At 46.6% G+C, this 20,843-nt stretch overlaps 2 protein-coding genes across 2 annotated transcripts in view; one reads left to right on the top strand and one right to left on the bottom strand.

Moving 5' to 3' along the window:
* Positions 1–20,843, top strand: part of LOC147459504 (NAD(P)-binding Rossmann-fold superfamily protein) — an 84,480-nt gene that overhangs the window by 17,979 nt on the left and 45,658 nt on the right. The window lies entirely within an intron of this gene.
* Positions 18,877–20,016, bottom strand: LOC147459505 (uncharacterized). The gene has a single exon (XM_086509849.1). It carries the CDS (start codon positions 19,522–19,524, stop codon positions 18,892–18,894), a length of 633 nt encoding a protein of 210 aa, XP_086365975.1. The 5' UTR covers positions 19,525–20,016; the 3' UTR covers positions 18,877–18,891.

Below are 20,843 nucleotides of genomic sequence, written 5' to 3'. Positions count from 1 at the left end.
AGAGTGAAACCCTAACCGCTCTCTTGTACTTTGATGATTGATTAATACAAAAAGAAATACCAAAAGGGGCGCCAGTCTTTGGGGCCAATATCTCTAGGCACGGAACTCCGCCGGGCCAGTGCAAATCTATTGTGATCTGTGAATTGTTTTGAAGTGGTTATTTGGTGCTGTCGCGGTTGATTCTTGACTTGGAATGTCCAAGTCTGTTACACCTTCCTCTTCCCTTCATCTTCCCCTCCTCTCTTTCCCCCACTACCTTCTTCTCCCTTTAAACTAGCTTTGGCCGCTTCCCCTTGTTCCAAAGAAACAAACTCCTATTTCCCCCCCCCCCTCTCTCTCTCTCCCCTTTTCCTACATTTGATTTATGTCATTATCTCCACCTCATACTACCCTCTTGTAAGGGACACACTTAAAACCACCAAACCCCCCCCCCCCCCCCCCCCCCCCCCCTCTCTCTCTTTTCTCCATTTAATTTATGTCCTAATCTCCACCTCCTGGTATCATCTTGTAATTGGCACACTTGAACCATCGCATTACCTCCTTTAAATCCCCCCTTCCCTCTCTTTCCTACCCCTTGATAGGGATTATTCCTCCTCTAATAAAGAGGCCTCTTCTCCCTTTAAACCTTGTACTTGCCTCATTGGAACCCCCTCCACCTTCTTGGATGGTTTCCTATTTAAACCCACCTACACCTCTTATTTGGGTTACACCACTGAAGAGCTTTTATGCGAAACGCGTTTGGCGTTAACCTTGTGGCATTTTTACCCCCTTCCCACCTCCATACCACACTCTGGCTCTACCTCTCTCTCTCCTCTCTCACTCTGCCTTGAAAAAGTGTTTAATCGCTCGCTTAGTGTTTAGTTAGCCGCTTAGGCTTTCGAAATAAGTATTTTTTCAACGAGTCTCTCTCACTCAATGATGTTCAGCGCTGCTTATACTTTGGCCGCTCGCTTTTTCATCTAACCCTCCTTCTACACAGTCAACTGCCATTTACCGCATGCGTCGGAGCCCTTATTGCTTCTTTATTTCTTTTAAACGTTGCTAAGGCTATTGTCAGGCTTAAACGGCGTTTGGCTTTGACTGCATGGTACGAGTATTTCCCGCCTCTCCATCTCCTCACAGCACGCTACTCCCCAGTTCGCGCTTTTAACACTGTAGCCTTCCCTCCTCACTCTCTGCCGGCGCACTGTTATCCCTCTCTGTTGCCGGCTTCAAAATCTCGCGAGCTACTGCTGTGCGCTCCAAGACCTCATGCGGGTTACATCACGGGGAGCTCCTGCTTACTACGGGCGTTTGCTTGCAACCTGCGCTTAACTGCTCTCTGCCCTCACGATGGTTACAACCAGTTGAGCACTTGCTTGCAAACCAGCGCTGACCTGCTCACTGCAGCTTCTAGATTCACGACGCCGCAGACCCCCCCGGCTCTCTGCTCGCGCTGAAGTACAGCAGTGCGAAGGCGCCAACCGCTACTCACCGCCATCTGGAAAAGAGTACAACACGACACAGCGTACCCCCCCAGCTCTCTGCTCTCTGAAGGACAGTAGTGCACAAGTATCAACCAACCTATACTCACCACCATCCGTAAAGTCTGCAAGGTGGGTGCTTTAATCGCTGAGCACCGCCACCCTCTCGGCCTCGGGCGTCTGTTGAGCGCTGGTGACCTGCCCCACTCTTCACGCCCCCGCGCGAGTAACGGCGCACTCCATTCTCCTCGCTCACGCGCGAGTGGCAGGCGGCTCTACCGGTGCGAGCCTCTGCGCGGCTACTTCTTGACGGACGACACCGCTTACATCACAACCTTTTAAGCTCAGGAGTGCCGCAGGGTGTAAACCACCTGTCTCAGCTCTAGAATATCGGCTGGGCGGTTACTCCTTTCTCTGAGCACCGCCACCCCCAGGGAACCTAAAACTCCGTGCCGGGGTCCTCCACGCACTGCTCTGGGAGTGGTGTTTCTTTCTCCACGGCATCGCCACTAAGCTTCTGCACCAGCGAGTGCAGTTGGCGACGGTTCTGCTTGCGGTTTTTCGACGACCACGATCCTGTATGAGAAGGGTGCCTCCTTGGAAGTAAAAGGCTTCTCTGTGCCTCACTGCTACGACAATCGGCTTCACTGCGCCACAGTACTGCGACTAATCGGCCTCTTGCATCGGCTGCATGGAGTCCATTCCCCCATCCTCGTCGGCGGCAAGCCCTTTCAAGTTTCCATGCCACGGCCATGGCCATGGAAATAGAGGGAGCCGCGGGCTCTCCCAACAGCCCGCGTGAGCTTTTGCCCCCGAATAGCTCCGCTACGGTTATTCCCCCCATGGGCCCCTCGACCATCGGCAACCTTCTAAGCCCGCTTTACCCTCTAACTTCAAACGCCACTACCCCCTTGGCCACTCTTGCTAAAGCTAATTCTTGGGCTTCCTCGTACCCTCCCAACCCTTCCCTCCCCCTCCCCAGATTCACCTCGGCTGCGGCCCTCTTCAACTCACCCTCAGGGTTGCTACCCTCTCCGGGACGAACCACCTCCCCCTTCCCAACCTCTTCTAAGAAAACCCTTTTCGGTCCGGAGGAACTTCGGGGGCTCACGGCCAACTTGCCCTTGGAAGACCTCGACCAACTCTCCCTCCCCTCTATCCAAGCCTTTGGCTCCGCTAGTGCGGCTTTTGTATCACGTAAGGGCGCCTTTCCCAAATCTAGCCAAGGCGGCATCCTTTCTAAGCCCCCCCTCACTTTTCCAACCACTTTTAGCTCTCTCTGTGAGCTCCTCTTCCTTGGACTTTACCCCACCCTTTGCCACCAATCCGATTGTGGAAAACCTACCCATTCTCCCCGCCATTAACAAGCCTTGTGAATTTGATAAAATTGTATCCTTCTCCTTAGTAGAGTTTAAAACCCTCAACCATAAGCTACACCAAGCTACCTCTCATCTCACCCATTAGCAAAACCTTCTCGCCAATCAAAAAGCTCCGCTTAGCTTTTGTATGAAGCTCCCCCGCCTCTCCTTGGATGACTCTCAAGCGCAAGCACTCTTAAGTGCCAAGCTCGAATCCCTCAATATCCAATTTCAATTGGATTGCACCCAAGCCTACATCCATGCCCAAAGTGTTCTTGTCAACAACCTTCAAAAAAGCTTTGATTCGTACTGCGACCTTGTAGAAGAAAGGCTCTTGGACCTAACTAAGAAACTTGCTTCCGTCTCTTTTCCAAGAGTCCAACCTTCGGCATGGGCCAATCAACTCCTCTCGTGGAAGCTTTCATCGCTTCATGAGTTTGATGCTCTACTTCAAAATGCCATCCTCCAAACCCCTCTTGCTCTTCTCCCGTACCCCTCTCTTCTCTAACCTTTGGACCCCTCCTCCATGTAATTCCTCCTTTCTTCCTCTCTCTTACCATGGTGCTAGAAAAAGGCTTAAATACTGGCTTCCCCTCACCAACCCTCCTCTCTACAAAATCATGACCTTAAGTAAGCAAACTATCTTCTCTCTTGAAAATAAAGTAACCAACTTCTTCTTTCACAACATGGCTAATTGCCCCCTCTCCTCCGCAGAACGCAAAATTTTGGGTCTGGGACTCAATTACATTCCCCCCTCCCCTCTTCCACCTTCCTCTTCTATACTCGAGGCGTATAGCAATCTTGAGAGAAGCTTACAACTCCAAATCTTTTTCTAAAATTCACTCCCCCTCTCCTCTTCCACTTCTAAAAAGAATGCACTCCTTCCCCCTCCATCTTTTTCTAATCCCAATCCCTCTTGGAACCCGCCTTCTCACTCCACCACCCTACGACTTTCTTTTGAGGATACTCTCTCCCTTTTAAAACCTCTCCTTTGCCATTCTCCCCCATTTTTTACAAAACCCCTCATACTAAAAGCCGTTTGCTCTCTTAAAAACGATCGAAAAATTATAATAAACCCCGCGGATAAGAACCTTTGCCCCGTCATCCTCTCCCAATCTTGGTACAATAAAGAAGCCTTGCGCCACCTCTTAGACCCTCTCACTTACTCTCCTATCTCTTCACCTCCTCGACCTTTTGTTCAATCCACTCTTCTTTCCATTGTTTCTCACTTTCATCTCCTTCCTTCCAAAGAAAGATCCTACATCCTCTCCTCCTCTCAATCTTCTCCCAAACCTTGTCCCTTCTTCCTTTTTCCCAAAATCCATAAACCGACCCTTGTAGGCCGCCCTATTTGTTCCTACAAGGGATATACCTTGGAGAATTCCTCTAAGTGGCTACATGTGAAACTCTTCCCCATACTCCTTGCCAAGAAACAACACCTCCTGGACTCTCATTCTCTCCGTTCCGCTCGTATGATGTCATGTGGAACTGAGGCCTTGGCTCTAATCAGCCTAGAAATCATAGATACCAAAGGCCTGTCCATATTACTCCATCCAGCACTGTCAACAGATGGTCCCCAAACCTGAACTCCGTAGTGCATAACTGAAGCGACCAAAGAGTCGAAGAGCCAGAGCTTTGTTCAAGGTTCGAACCTGCGAACGAATCCTCTCTAAACCGCCTAGGGTCTGCATAGGCACGAGTCGATGTAGTGTCTGCTGCCACTCTCAGTGTGAACCTCGGTCCATTAAAGACCACCCCAAGATATGTGTATGCATCAGTGTACTCCATACTGTCCCGACCATATTTGAATGTAGGTGCTGATCTCCTGACCCACTGTGGCGTGATATTAAATACCATGACCTTGGTTTTACCAAGATTGACAGACAATCCACTATCCCCTGCAAAAGTATGCAATGCGTCCAAATGTCTCTGCATACCCTCTGGTGAGTCTGATATCAACACGATATCGTCAGCATACAATAAAAGAGGGATCCATGTCCCTGCAAGCTGAGCACCTCTATCTCCTCCTCTGTCAATATAATCAGAGACCTCATCAACATACATACCAAATAAAGTAGAGGACAATGAGCATCCCTGTTTCACTCCGATAGTGGAGTGAACTATGTCAGATATCCCCTCTAGGGTGCGTACATGATCCATCACTGAACTGTAAAATGCCACAATCCCCCATATCAGCTCTGTGGGTACCCCCAATTCCATAAGTCGGCGCATCAATCTGGCCCTCTGTACTGTGTCAAAAGCTTTACGCAAGTCCACAAAGCTGCAATATATCCGTCTACCATGTGCTCGACCCTCCTCAATGATAGCTCAGAGTGTAAAGACATAATCCAATGTGGAGAAACCCCTCCTGAAACCATCCTGTCCAGGTGCCCGTATGCCCATAGTCTCTGCCCAATTTCTCAACCTATGCTCAAGGATGGATGCATACAACCGTGCCAATGTGTGTCCACCATGATAGTACGGTAATTCCCTGACACTGTGGGGTCTCTTGTCTTGAAGATAGGTACAATAGTAGAAAATCTCCAAGACTCAGGAAAGTCCTCACACATGACACTGTTGAACAACCGTACAAGCATCTCTGCCAACAAGTCTCCAGCATGTATAATGTGCTCTGCTACCAAACCCTCATGATCCTGTGCCCGTCTGGTCTTCATCCTGTCAATGGCCTCCTTTACCATCTCAGTGGTAAAGAAGGTGCTTGTAGCCGGACATGGCTGTGGTGGATCTGGTAGTGGTGGTTGTCCAGGTACAGTGTATAATGATGCGGCATACTGCCCCCATATCTCCGTAGGAGTAATCACTAGTGGGGGAGATTGCTCATGGAATAGATGCCAAGTCTCTCCTGAATCTTTATCAAGGAAGAGTTTATATAAATCCTGCTCCATCTGGACCAAGAAAGCTCGCTTCTTCCGTCGTACTAGTCGTCGTGTAGCAATACGAGACTGTATATAGGTGATCACTCCCAATGCAAGCTCCTGCTGGATCTGAGCTCTCCTCTGTCGACACTCCTCATCATACCAGTTGTTCTGAGGCATGTGCCCAGAATGACATCTCTGACCACGCTAAGTGTGTGGGTACGCCTCTGTCACAACCCCATGTAATGTCACTGTCAGCATAGACGTGATCTCCTCCACTGTGTATAGTGGCTCTGATGTGCATAAAAGTCTACGTATCTCCTCTGCATAGATTGAGTCAGTCTCTGGTGTAAAAGTATAGCGTGGATGTCTACCACCCCGTGAGGCCTGAGATGTATTGTACTCAAAGGAGACTGATAATGTCAAAAGTGCATGATCTACTGCTATCCCAACTAGCCTGGGCCCCGCTGTAAAATCCTGAATGTGAGAGAGAAATCTCGGATGTGTCAGAACATAGTCTACAGTACTGGCCCCATGTCTGTGTGGAAAACAAGTAAAACCTGTAGATGATGGGAAGGTCGGTAAGCCATTCAGTATGGCTAAACTATGAGTAGTTGTCATCTCCCTGAGGTATCTCCCATACTCTGTATGCACTGTGTCGTGTGAGCATCTCTCAAGCCCCATCTCCTCTGGCTCTAGCTCTCTAAGCATCTCCTCTGAGGTGTCATAGAAAACCGTCTGTGAACTGCCTGTATGGGCATTGAAATTCCCCAATAGTATGATGTCTCCATCCCTAGAGAACTCCCAAATATCATCATCAAGTATAGAGTAAGGAGACTGTCCTCTGGGTGAAGCATATACTGAAGGTTGGGAGGAAAATAGCATATGGTGATGTACAAGAAACATCCAGTCTCTGCCCTCAGCCTCACCCACATGTATCTGGCTTGATCATCTCTCCGAACTATGTGCAGTAGTGGTTGGAGCTCCTCTTTGAAAAGAATTGCTACACCTCCCGATCCTCTAGTCCCATGCTCAGATCTGGTGCATGCAAAATGTCCCCCATCTGTATCCTAATATGTGCGGCATCAACTGTCCTGGAGCCTGATGTGTCTCTGAGTAGAAAGCAATGTCTGTGTCTGTGAAGCTGCCCCCAAAGGCCCCCACATCAAGTCTATACGAACCATTACAGTTCCAAACCGCCATCCTGAGAGTGTTCCCATAGGTCTCGAACTGTCATGTAGAGCGGCGCTCTGTAATCAGTACTCGCCCATCTCTGTAAAATGCTAACTTTCCCTTCTCCCTTGCTGCTGTAATCTCTGGCATGACCTCTCTCATATGTGCAAGCTGTGAGAGGGTAAGGTCATCTCCTAAAAGGATACCTATTTTCTGGAGGGTTGGCCTCTTCTTTAAAAAGTCTTTCTTTTCTTCCATGGAGGGAAAGCGCAAAATGAGAGAGAGAGAGAGAGAGAGAGAGAGAGAGAGAGAGAGAGAGACTCGTACAGTATGCTTGTGCCATCGATATGCATCATTTTTTGGGGTATGTCATCAATAAATGTGGATGAGGATGATTTTGGAGGCACGGCCTAGGGGTTTCACAATTCCTTGGCTTTTGTGAGCAAGAGGTTTTTGCAGCAGATGCTTTATAACAGTCAAATACACAGCATTGGACTTTGTGGTTTTTTACTACATCACCCGAGGTGGACAGAGCTTTGGGAAGATTTGTGTAGACTTGATCACAATCTAGGTAGCTGTCTTTATCCCTATATAATCCTTGGATTTGTTTCGGGATTTTTTCCCATGATCTCATTGTATATCTTTTAGGGTTTTCCCCATGTATATGGATCTATGGTCAAAGCCCCACTTATGTGTGTGTGTGTGTGTGTGTGTGTGAGAGAGAGAGAGAGAGAGAGAGAGAGAGAGAGAGAGAGAGAGAGAGAGAGAGAGAGAGAGAGAGAGAGAGAGAGATGAAATGAATTGTTACATTAACGTCTTCAAAAGGCCAAAATGACCTATGAGACTGAACTGCTGCAAAATTGTGAATCTGATACCATGTCTGGGTACAAAAAGACTAGAACAAAAATACTACTACTACTAGAATCCATCCTCATCTGCACTCTGGATGTCGAGAGAGCATGGCATGGCTCGAATCCTCTATTGTAGTCTTCGTCGATGCTGTGTATCCCCTCTCCTCAATTGTGGCCGTCTGGATCTCTGTAGCTCCAGTGCTCGGTCGATGAGAGTGCCGGTAGTGGTCGAATGAGTGTGGGCCGAGCTTTGCAGTGATGGCTGCTCCTCTGGCTGTCCCATATCTAGTGAAAAGAAATTTGTAATTCGTCTCTGGGACTGTCTCTCTCTAGCTCTCCCCAGTAAAGTGTCTCTATATCTGTGTAACTCAAGTAGATATAGCCCAAGACATCTCTGATCCTCATAACTCATGACCTTAGAGAAAGGACCGAAACCGTCTCTGAATAAGCAGTGGAAACGTGTCACACAGTGATGACGTGGCGGACAACAGAAACCCTAATTTTTGCCAAAAACCCTAATTTCAGGAAATCGCGGAGGCTAAAAAAAAAATTAATAATAATAAAAAAATATATATATTTTTAAATGATGAGCGACACGAATCTTGCTTTTTCTCCACGCCATGAGAAAGAGAGAGAACTTGCTTTTTTTATAAAAAAAAGACTCTAAGAGAGAGAGAGCTTTTTATTTTAAAAGTTTTTGGGGCTCTGCTTTCGGGCATCCCTTGTACCTTTAAATACGTGGTGAGGGCTTCACTTCTCAGAGCCGACTTTTGACAAGGCAAAGTAATAGAAGAAGCGAGTTCGATTTGAAGGAGTACCCAGTTCTTCTTCTTCTTCTTCTTCTTCTTCTGATAGTTCTTCAGCTCATCTGACTCGAGCGAAGAAGACCGAAAAGGCAAAAAACAAAGCAAGAAACAACGCTTCCGAAAGGGCAAGAAAAAGGCAAAGAAGTCTAAATCTCGCCCAGTGAGTGACTGTTCTACAGAGGACTCGTCTACAGAGAGTTCAGACTCCGATGAGAGCAACTTTTATGCAAAGAAGAAGAATTTTTACAAAGCCAACCAATATGACTTTCTGGAAGACAAAAGCAAGAAAGTCTGAGAGTTTAAAGAAGGTGGACAATCAATTAAATTTGACACGTTTTCGGATATAGAGATGCTTCGAAGGCTTTGTCTTTTGTACAGCAGTTTGACATCGCTTTTGCGGAAGGATGTTACTCAGAGCACTCGATTCGGAGAGCTGTCTCTTACTTTAAAGGGAATGCTCGAACTTGGTGGTCCACGCTTCTATTAAGCAAGAGTGCGCGAGTTAAATGGCTGAAATTCAAGAGGCTTTTTGTTTCTTCTTGGCTGACTCGAGAGTATGAATGCGACATACGAACTGCTTGGAACCATCTTCGAATGACCAAGAAGGATACAGTGGACGCTTATTGCGAGAGATTCTAGAGCTCTTTTCTACCCGCCTCTTCATTCAAGAAGATCTTGTTCAAGGAACAGATTGAGCGGTTTACCTTGGGTCTTCCTATAGAGATACGAGATCACTACTTGGAACAGAAGTCAGCGTCCATTCAGGAGTTGATGAGTCATGTGAAACGGGATTTTGCTACTCACTCTGGCAGTCTGACCTACCCCACAGATGAGATCATGACACAAAGAGTCGAACAAACTTTGAAAAATGAAAGTAGAAAGAGAAAGAGCAACCCAGAACAGAAAGATAAGGATGCATGACCCAAGCTTACTCCTCACGAGAGGGCTCAGGAGGGGAAGTGCTTTGAATGTAGGGAAACTGGGCATATCTCCGCGAAGTGCCCTAGCAAGGCACCGAATGAATAGGATGAAGAAAGGCCAAAAAGTTCTAAAGCAGCTGAGAGACGTGGCAGAAAAGGCAGATAAAGAGCAAAACTTGTACCACATTACATGGGGCCTGAACCGAATCAAATGAATGAAAGTACAAACTTTACCGCTTTTGGGGCAAAGTGAAAGATCAGGAAGCTCTTTTGAAGGAGCTAAGGCCAACTTCTTTTCACTTGGAATTGGCGGCTCGATTTGGAATTACGTCTGATAGGTTGAGGCCACAGGCGGAGGTAGTTCGAGTGGCTCCCGGACGGGATGTTGCCATTACACCGAGCATTGGCAAACTTCGTTTGCAATGACAGGGGTGTTTAGGGCATGAGGAGTTTTACGTATTTTCCTTGGAAGGTTGTGACATTCAACTCGAAATCCCTTGGTACTACAACAACAACGCCGTGGTTGACTACTGGGCTTGGAAAGTGACTTTGACAAATGAAGGGCTCAGAGATTGTGCTTGATGAACTTTAATTTCTTTACTCACTTTTTTTTGGAAGAGACTGAATGATGGATGAAGGTCGAGAATGCTTTGACCTGAACAAAAGAACGCTAAGATTTTCTCCACACTCATGCCGATTGCTTTTCAGAGGGCCTGCCAGGCGAGTTACCACCTGCTCGTCCTGAAGATCATACCATTCATCTGATACCTGGAAGCACGCCACCGAACCGGCCACCTTACTGTGTGAGCCGATCTCACAGAATGAAGAGATTATGAACCAAGTGGAAGACCTCTTGGAAAAGGGTCTTGTCCAGACTAGTACTTCACCGTAATGCTCTCCAGTGTTGTTGGTTTTGAAGAAAGACGGATCTTGGAGAATGTGCATCGATTATAGAGCTCTCAACAAAGTCACCATCAAGAACAGACTTCCGATTCCTAGAATCGATGATATACTTGACCGACTTCAGGGATCCTCGTGCTTTAGCAGGATTGACTTGAAGAGTGGATATCATCAGATCCGAATCGCGTCGGGCAACGTCTACAAGACAGCCTTTCGGACGACTTTTGGGTTATTCGAGTTTTTGGTGATGCTTTTTGGCCTAACCAATGCTCCTACGACATTTAACCGGATGATGGACATGATTTTTCGAGAGTACAGGCTATTTGTTGGCACTTTCTTTGACGATATCATTGTTTTCTCCAAGAATGAGGCAGAACATAGAGATCATCTGCTTCAGGTCTTTCAGGCATTATGAGATCACAAGTTAGTGATTAATGCAAAGAAAATTGAACTTTTCCTACCAGAGATACACTTTTTGGGACACATTGTCTCAGCAGCAGGAGTGCAGATGGATCCGGCCAAGATAGAGACTATCCGTGATTGGCTTGATTTGAAGAATGTCCATGAAGTTAGAAGCTTCTTGGGACTGTGTTCGTACTACAGGAGGTTCACTCGAAAGTTTGCAGAGGTTGCTTCCCCTTTGCATATCTTGACGTAGAAAGGAGTCCCTTTCTCGTGGGGACCAACAGAGGTGACTGCCTTTCAGACTTTGAAAGAGAAATTGACTACGGGACCGGTTTTGACTTTGCCAGACTTGCATAAGTCATTTAAAGTATATTGTGATGCTTGTGGTCGTAGTGAGTGCGGTCTTAATGCAAGAAGGCCATGTCATTGCTTACGAGAACCGATTGTTCTCAAGGCCGGAATTGACAGCACAGAATTATGAGAAAGAGCTTTTGGCGGTTATCCATGCTCTTATTCAGTGGCGGCATTACCTACTCGGAGCCGATTTTACGCTTTTCACAGATGATGGGAGTTTAAGCTACTTCTTGTCATGGAAGCAGCTATCGGAAAAAGTAGATGCGGTGGGTAAAACTTCTTGTCACGGTTTACTTCCGGATTGTCCATGTGCAGGGACATAAGAAATTGGTGGCAAATACTTTGTTCCGCAAGCCATTGGTTCTGGCTATTTCCGCGATACATTATAGGAACTTCGAGGACATGGTCGGTCAGTACGCTACAGAACAGATTTTGCAGATGTATTCAGTTGAATATAGAAAGGGGAGATAGTAGCGGACTATTCCATTCGGGATGGCTACTTGATGAAGAAAACCATGTTGTGTGTTACACAGCCGTTGAGGGAAAAGGTTCTAACCGAATGCCACTGTCCACCTTATACGGGTCACCCCGGCATTGCTACCACCTTGAAAGGGGTAGAGAAATACGTCTTTTGGCCGAGACTCAAGAAGGATGTGGACGAGTTTGTGCGCAGTTGCTTGGTATGCAAGAAGGTCAAGTTTGACAGGCATAAAGCACAAGGATTGTTACAGCCTTTTTACCCATACCCATTCGTTGTGGGAAAGTATTGCAATGGATTTCATCTCCCCAGAACATAGCGTGGGCACGATTGTTTATTGCCCAGGTCTTCAGATTACATGGCATGCCTGAGACGATTGTCTCCGACAAGACCCCAGGTTCACGAGTTTGTTTTGGACGGCTATTTGGGAGGACATAGGCACGCGATTGCAGTTCTTGTTCCAACCGCAGACTGATGGGCAATTAGAGATTGCTAATTCAGTGGTACAGGATTTGTTGAAGTCTTCTTGGTTTGGATCAGAAGATTACTTGGGAAAGGTTTTTACCTTTGGTGGAATATGCCTAATGGGGAAGATACCATTTGAGATTTTTGAATTTGCTACGAAGGTTCTACCCTTCCTTAGCGCGAAAGATAAGACTTTACTTTGAAGCCGACGAGTTTACGAGGGACTTGGTCCGGAAGGCTTTACAGAAATTTCAGGAAAGATAAAAAAAGGCAGCAGATTGCCATTGTCGCGATTTGAAATTGAAGGAGAAGAATTGGGTGCTCTTACATTATGGGAAGGCACGACCGAGAAAGAAAACAAAAGGGAAAGGAGCGGCTTCTTTGTAAGCTTAGCATGACATAGTGTGGACCTTTCTAGGTTTTCCAAAAAGATGAATGATATCTCCTTTGGACTGAAGCTGCCAGCATACTTGGAGGATTCACAATGTTTTTTTTTAATGTGAGTCTCTTAAAGCCTTTTGAAGGCGATGTACCCGATGATGGGAAGCCGGAGGTGCAACCCGAATTGGATGAAAACGAGCAGATACTCGTTTGAGAACAAAAATTGGCAGAGAAAGAAAGAAAGAAGGTAAAGCGAACTGATAGTTCTTGTTTAAATTCAAGACCTACTTCGCATTGGATGCGAAACGAATGGAGGAGGAAGACCTAGCAGATATTCCTCGGAATGTGAATCTTTACCTTGAAGCTTTTGGTTTAGCATAGTCTATTCCAAATGGAACCCATAATTCAGCTTGGCCGGAGATATGGTTTAGTGCGTTTGCACAAGAGGGGAGTTACTCCGCTCCTTTGTCAACAGATGCCTCAATTTTTGAATACTAGAGTCACTGATGTCTCTTTGAGCTTCAGGGATATTGAGAGCTGATAGTATTCTGTTGGATGACTTTATGAAATGGAATTCCAGAATATGAAACTAATTTGTTCTTGACTTGTTTGTGAGTTAGGAACTGATAGACGAAATACCTGCAGCATTTTGGTCTACTTGATCTCGAATAGACGTGGTTGCAATAGGGGTTAGTCAATCAGACATCGATGAGGTCCCGGTTGGATCTAGATGCGATTGCTAACTACATTGCCGATAAATCATGGTCTAAGATCCGAATGAATGTTTAATGTCATGTGATGTCCAGTGATGTCTTGTGATGTCATGTGATGTGACTGTCGATTGGTACATGTGCTAGATGTGTGTTCCTAGTACGTAGGTACTAGCAGTCAGTGTCTGCTAAGACGGTTTATGGCCTCTGTTTGTTTTGCAGGCGTAATCGAGGGCGATTACAATGCTTTCAAGAGGGGGGTATGTCACAAAGTGATGACGTGGTTGCCCAAAACCCTAATTTTGCTGAAACCTTAACCCTAAAATCAAAAAACCTAATTTTGCTGAAACCCTAACCCTAACTCTAATCCTGATTTGCTGATGTGGTGGGCTGACACGTGGCCCGCTGTACGGACACCAGTGTGATTTACGGAAAGCTGGGCAGATTTTGACTTTTGCTTTTACTCAACGCAAGAGATGAGAGAGAGAGAAGCTTTTGCTTTTATTTTATAAAAGCATAGAAGAATGAGAGAGAAAAAAAGCTTCTGCTTTATTTTAAAAGCTTTTGATTGGACAACTTTTTGGAACTTGTTTTATTTTATAAGCAAGAGAGAGAAAGAGCCTTTGCTTTATTTATGGGCTTTTTATTTTCAGCTTTTGGGGCTCTGCTTTTGGCATCCCTTGTAACTTTTTATATGTGAGCAGGCCTCTCACAACTCAGAGCATCTGGACACAGAGTCCGAGTGTGAGCGTCTGCCCGCACTCTTGTACTTTGAACACAGATTAATATAAAAAGAAATACCGAAAGGGGCGCCAGTCTTTGGGGTCAATATCTCTAGGCACGGGCGAATCAATTGTGAACTGTGAACTGTTTTTGAAGTGGTTATTTGTGCTGTCGCGGTAGATTCTTGACTTGGAGTGTCCAAGTCTGTTACATCACCATCCCTAGAAACCTCCCATATATCATCATCTAGTATAGAGAAAGGCGACTTTCCTCTGGGTGTAGCATATACTGATGTACTGGGGGGGAAGTAACATATAGCAATGTTTAGAAATCGGCCTGTGTCAGCTCTCAGCCTCACCCACATGTATCTAGCATGATCATCTCTCTGTACAATTTGTAGTAGTGGCTGTAACTCCTCCCTAAATAGCACTGCTACCCCTCCTGAACCTCTACTCCCATGCTCAGATCTCCCGACTGTCCTATGGGCTGTCTCCCGTCTGCATCCCACCACATGTGGCATAAGCTGTCCAAGGGCGTGATGAGTATCTGAGAAGAAAACAATGTCCCTCTCTCTGAAACTGTTCTCAAAGGCACCAACGTCCAACCTCATAGATCCATTACAATTCTAAGTAGCCATCTTCAGTGTGGTCCCATAGGTCTCACAGCGTCATGTGGAGTGCCGCTCTAAATCGGCACCCGACCATCTCTGTAAAAGGCCATCTTTCCCTTCTCCCTTGCAGCCGTAATCTCTGGGATTACCTCTCTCATATGCGCAAGCTGGGAGAGAGTGAGATCATCACCGAGGAAAATACATGTCTTCTTGAGAGTAGGCCTCTTTTTTAGGAATTTCTTCTTCTCTTCCAAGGAGGGGAAGCGAAGTATGAGAGCTCTCTCTTTTGAAGATTCTCCCGGGCCACCACTCTTCTTGCCCACTCTCCATGCCTTTGTGTGTGAAGGCTTGTCCACCCCCATCATGGATGTGAGGATTGTGACCTCTTTTTCCACATTGTTTATGTCCTTGAGGCCGGTTACCCTCACATGTAGAGCCCGCATCCTCCTCCTTTGTTCCTCTTCGAGGGTCATGTTAATAAGAGTGGATGTACAAGGTGCTTCATTACCTTTCCCTTTCTTGGTGACCTCAATCCATTTTTCGGCCTCTTCTACTTTCTTTTGTGTTGCGGAGATGACCGTGGCCCATGACTTCTCCTCATCATCCTTGATAACGCGTAATCGAGAACTTCATGTTGAGAGGGAGGCGGGCTATAGCCACTGAAGAGGCCATGTGAAAGGGGGTCAATGGGTAGCCCAATGGAGGGAGACCATGAGAGAGAGAACTAAAATAAACAAAAAATGCAAGAAACTCTAAAAAATAGCAAGAAACGCTTGTGAAACCCTTTAAAAAACAAAGAAAATCAGCTTCGAAACTTTTAAAAACAGCAAAACACATATTTGAAACCCTAAAAAACAATGACAAAACCTTGAAAAACAGTTTTGAAACCCTAAAAGACAGCACAAAACAGTGACAAAACCCTAGATAACAGCAAAAAACAGTGGCAAAACCCTAAAAAACAGCCAAAAAACAGTTTTGAAACCCTAAAAACAGAAAAAAAAAAACAATGACAAAACCCTAAAAACAACAAAAAAGAGGTGACGAAACCCTAAAAACAGTGAGAGAGAGAGAGAGAGAGAGAGAGAGAGAGAGAGAGAGAGAGAGAGAGAGAGAGAGAGAGAGAGAGAGAGAGAAGAAGAAGAAGAAGAAGAAGAAAAGAGTTTCAACGTCGTAGGAAACTATCCCAAGAGACCTAAAAACAGAGAGAGAGAGAGAGAGAGAGAGAGAGAGAGAGAGAGAGAGAGAGAGAGAGAGAGAAATGAAATGAAATGTTATATTAACGTCTTCAAAAGGCCAAAGTGACCTATGAGACCAGAAAGTTACAATGCGGTGTATCTGATACAAAGTCAGATTAACAAAATAAATTAAACTAGGATAACAAAATATAAATACTGCGGGATCCTAAACTAAGCAGTACAATGTGAAGACAATATGGGAGGGGAGTAGAGATCCATCTTCATCTGCACTCTGGACGACAAAAGAGTGTAGCTTGAATCTTTTGCCATAGCCTCCTTCGAAATTGTGTAGCTCCTCTCCTCCCTCGGGGTCGTCTAGATCTCCCTAGCTCCAATGCTCTGTCTATGAGAATGCCAGTAGTGCGGGTAGACCTCTCCACCGTCGTTGGTTGCTCCTCTGTCTGTTCTTCTGGGTGTACAGTATCTAGTGTAAAGAAATCTGTGATCTGTCTCTGGGGATGTCTCTCTTCACCTCTCCTCAGTAAGGTTTCTCTATGCTTGTGTAACTCAAGTAGATAAAGCCCAAGACATCTTTGATCCTCATAACTCATGACCCTAGATGAATAGATAGTGAAAACGGCCTCGTATCTCATAGTACACTGTGCAATGACATATGTAATGTAGTTCTGTCTCTGGCTCTAGATGGCATAAGCGGCATATTCTGTTATTTGCTGGTGTCCCTCTGAATCTGCCAGTCTCAATCTCGAGCTGATGTGAGGACGTGTATATCTGGCCAATGGCACAACGCAAACCATGCGAAAGATGCGTGTCCATATAGCTAGGTCGAATTACAAACCCATCCCCCGTGAGGTGGAGAAGATGCTCTCTATAGAAAGCCATCTTTGTGCCCAACTCTTGTAACGGCTCTATCCATGTCCTCCTCGTGTCCAACTGGATCAAATCCTGACGGATGAGTCTATTAATCTCTACCCGTATCAGAGACCTCAAGGGTGCCTGAAGAGAGTATTGAAAAGGAGGCAACCTGTCCATGGTGAAACCATGTGTCTGAAACCATGATGTCATCTGAGCATACCAGCATGATGTATCCCCGTCAAGAGCTAATTGTCTGGAGGACTCTAGAGCCACCCTGGCATATCTGTCTCTGGTAGTATCCCACAGACTGTGTACAAAGGAGACTGATCTTGTGAGCGCCTCAATCTCCATAGGGGAGGCAGCTAATTCCGCTCGAATGATATCATGCGGTACAGAAACCTTGGCTCTAATAAGCCGAGAGATCACAGATACTAGGGGCTTCTCCATACGCCTCCACCCATCCTGGCCTATAGAAGGTCCCCAGACCTGCACCCCATATAACATAGTAGAGGCAACCAAAGTATCAAAGAGCCATAACTTTGTCCTAGGTTCCTGGAACTAAACCTGTGAACACATCCTCTCCATTCCTCCCAGAGCCGCACCAGCTCTAGTTAGTCTAGTCTCTGCTGCTCTTCTCAAGGAAAATATCGGTCCAGTAAAGACTACCCCCAGGTAAGTGTATGCATCTGTATACTCCACAATCTCCTGACCATACTTGAAAGTGGGTACTGATCTCCTGACCCATTGCGGTGTGGTGTTAAACACCATAACCTTGGTTTTACCTAGGTTAACACTCAATCCACTATCCTCTGCAAAATTGTGTAGTGCATCCAACTATCGTTGCATACCTTCTGGCGAGTCAAATATCAGCACAATATCATCAGCATATAGCAACAATGGGATCCACGTCCTTGCCAGCTGTGCACCTCTGTCACCCTCTCTATCGATGTAATCAGACACCTCATCAACATACATACCAGGAGACAATGGGCAGCCTTGTTTCACTCCAATGGTAGAGTGAACGAAATCAGATACCCCTTCCGGAGTGCGTACCCGTCCCATCACTGATCTGTACAAAGCCATACTCCCCCAAATCACCTCTATGGGCACCCCCATCTCCTGTAGTCTGCGCATCAATCGAGCTCTTGGTACCATGTCAAATGCTTTGCGAAAGTCCACAAAGCTACAATATATTCGTCTCCCATGTGCTCTGCCCTCCTCAATGATGGCCCTGAGTGTCAGAATATGATCAAGAGTGGAGAAACCCCTCCTGAAGCCGACTTGACCCTTTGCTCGTACCCCCTTGCCCTCTGCCCAATTACTCAAGTGTTGCTCCAGGATGGATGCATACAACCGCGCCAATGTGTGTCCAACCATGATAGTGCGGTAGTTCCCAGGCTCTGTAGGGTCACCAGCCTTGAAGATGGGCACAATATTAGACAATCTCCAAGTCTCAGGTAATCCCTCACACATGGCACGATTGAACAACACTGCGAGAACCTCCATCAGCATATCCCTGGCATGTATAAAGTGCTCCGATACTAGACCGTCATGATCATATGCCTTCACGGTCTTCATTCTGTCAATGGCCCTTTGTACCATCTCAGGTGTAAAGAAAGTGCTCGTAGCTGGGCAAGGCTTGGTAGGGTCTGGAAGGGGTTCCTGTCCAAGAACCGTATATAATGATGTCGCATATTGGCCCCACACCTCAGATGAAGTAATCACTGGGGGAGGGGAGTGCTCATGGAAGAGACGCCATGCCTCTCCTGAGTCCCTACTCAAGAACATCTGATACAAGTCTCGCTCCATTTGGGCTAGGTAAGCTCGCTTCTTCCGTCGCACAAGGCGTCGGAAAGCAATCCGAGACTGTCTGTAAGTGATGACTCCTAAAAGAAGATCCCTCTGAAGCTGGTCTCTCATCTCTCTGCATTCTTCATCATACCAACTATTCTGGGGCATGCTCCCAGAATGTCGTCTCTTGCCCGGCTGAGTGTGTGGGTATGCCACTGATGCAACCTCGTGCAATGTCTTAGTCAGTAGCGTGGTGCACTCCTCCACTGAGAGGCCTGTACCATTTGTGCCAGCTGTGCCTTCCAATAGACGGTGCCAGATCTCCTTTGAATAAACGAAATCAGTCTCTGGAGTAAATGTATAGCGGGTGTGTGACCTGCCTCCTGATGTCTGGGTTGTACTATATTGAAATTTAACGGATAGTGTCAAGAGAGCATGGTCTACTGCTATGCCCACTGGCCTGGCTCCCACTGTGAAATCCTGAATGCAGGGGATAAAGCTCGGTTGGGTCATAACATAATCCACTGTACTGGCCCCATGTCTATGTGGAAAGCATGTGAAACCGGCTGCTCCAGGAAATCACTGTAAGCCATTAAGTATGGCTAATCCATGTGTAGTCGTCATTTCCATGAGGTATCTCCCATACTCCGTTTGCTCTCTGTCATCTGAGCATCTGTCAAGCCCCAATTCACCCACATTCAGCTCTCTAAGCATCTCATCTGACGTGTCGTAGAAGACTGTCTGCGAGTTCCCCGTTCGGGCATTGAAGTCCCCTAGGAGAATGATATCACCATCCCTAGAAAACTCCCAAATGTCATCATCTAGGATAGAGAAAGGCGCCTGCCCTCTGGATGCGGCATACATTGATGTACTGGGAGGAAAGTAACATATGGCAATATATAGGAATCGACCTGTGTCAGGTCTCAGTCTCACCCACATATATCTAGCATGATCATCTCTTCGTACAATATGCAGTAATGGTTGTAGTTCCTCTCTGAATAGCACTGCTACTCCTCCTGAACCTCTACTCCCGTGCTCAGATCTCGCATTTCTCCTATGAGCTGTTTCCCATCTGTATCCTACCACATGTGGCATTACCTGTCCAGGGGCCTGATGAGTCTCTGAGAAGAACACAATATCCTTGTCTTTGAAACTCTCCTCAAATGCGCGCACGTCCAACCTCATAAACCCATTACAGTTCCAGGTAGCCATCTTCAGTGTGGTCCCATAGGTCTTGCACCGTCATGCAGTACGCCGCTCTAAAATCACCACCCGTCCATCTCTGTAGAAGGCTATATTTCCCTTCTCCCTTGCCGCTGTAATCTCTGGCATTACCTCTCTCATATGTGCGAGCTGTGAGAGAGTCAGGTCATCACCGAGGAAAATTCCTGTCTTTTTGAGAGTAGGCCTCTTCCTCAAGAATTCCTTCTTCTCTTCCAGCGAGGGAAAGCGTAGTATGAGAGCTCTCCCCTTTGAAGACTCACCCGTGCCATCACTTTTCTTACCTACCCTCCATGCCTTTGTGTGCAGAGGCTTTTCCATCCCCATCATGGATGTAAGGCTTGTGACCTCTTTCTCCACATTGTTTATGTCTTTGAGACCGGTCACTCTCACATGCAGTGCTCGCATCCGCCTTCTTTGTTCCTCTTCGAGAGTCATGTTGATAAGCGTCGGTGTACAAGGAGTTTCTTGACCTTTCCCTTTCTTGGCGACCTCAATCCATTTTTCAGCCTCGTCCGCCTTTTTCTGTGTCCTTGTTATCATCTCCGCCCATGAAGATGTCTTTGCCACACTTGATTTCATCTATTACTGAGGGTTGAAATTCGCCTTCCTCTAGTCCATTGCTTACTCTATCAGCAAGCTCCTGTTTAAGGGCTGAGACTTCTTTTTTGAGTACCCGTATCTCGGCGTTTGGGTTCTCCTGTTTGAGGGTTGAGACTTCTTCTTTGAGTGTCTGTATTTCTGCGTTAAGGCTCTCTTTCTCCTTCTTCCACTGTGCGCCCTCATTGAAGACCATCTGAAGTAGGTTGGCCTTCTCCTTCCACCATCCTTCCATCTCTGTTTTCCACTCCTTCATTTCCCTCTCCATCTGTGCCATCCGCTTATTCGTGAGCACGAAGGTTGCCTTTGCTCGTGGCTTGCAAACAGGTGAGACATTGGCGGCTTCCGTGTCCTGTGCAGGGTCTTCTTCAAGTGGATCCCTTACGGTGAGGCCCAAAGAATCAGGGTCTTCTTCAAGTGGATCCATTACGGTGAGGCCCAGAGAATCAGAGAGAGAGAGAGAGAGAGAGAGAGAGAGAGAGAGAGAGAGAGAGAGAGAGAGAGAGAGAGAGAGAGAGAGAGAGAGAGAGAGAGAGAGAGGTGCGATAGATAGGTTGAGGAGAGGGGGGGGGGGGGGTTTCGCGATAGATAGAAGAGGGGCGGGGGGGGGAAGGGGCGCAATAGACTGAAGAGGGGGGAAAGGGGGGGGGGGCGCGATAGACTGAGGGGGGGGGCGATAGATAGGGGGAGGGGGAATAGTTGAAAAACTT

This window comes from Adiantum capillus-veneris, chromosome 4, assembly GCF_014529385.1.
Source record: "Adiantum capillus-veneris isolate H3 chromosome 4, ASM1452938v2, whole genome shotgun sequence".
Taxonomy (NCBI): Eukaryota; Viridiplantae; Streptophyta; class Polypodiopsida; order Polypodiales; family Pteridaceae; genus Adiantum; species Adiantum capillus-veneris.
Note: the sequence above shows the minus strand (reverse complement) of the source record. Positions and strands in the feature narration are given on the sequence as shown.

What these genes read in the sequence shown, in the direction of transcription:
- LOC147459505 (XM_086509849.1), bottom strand. Translation starts at nt 19,524, where the DNA reads ATGGCTACCTGGAACTGTAATGGGTTTATGAGGTTGGACGTGCGCGCA.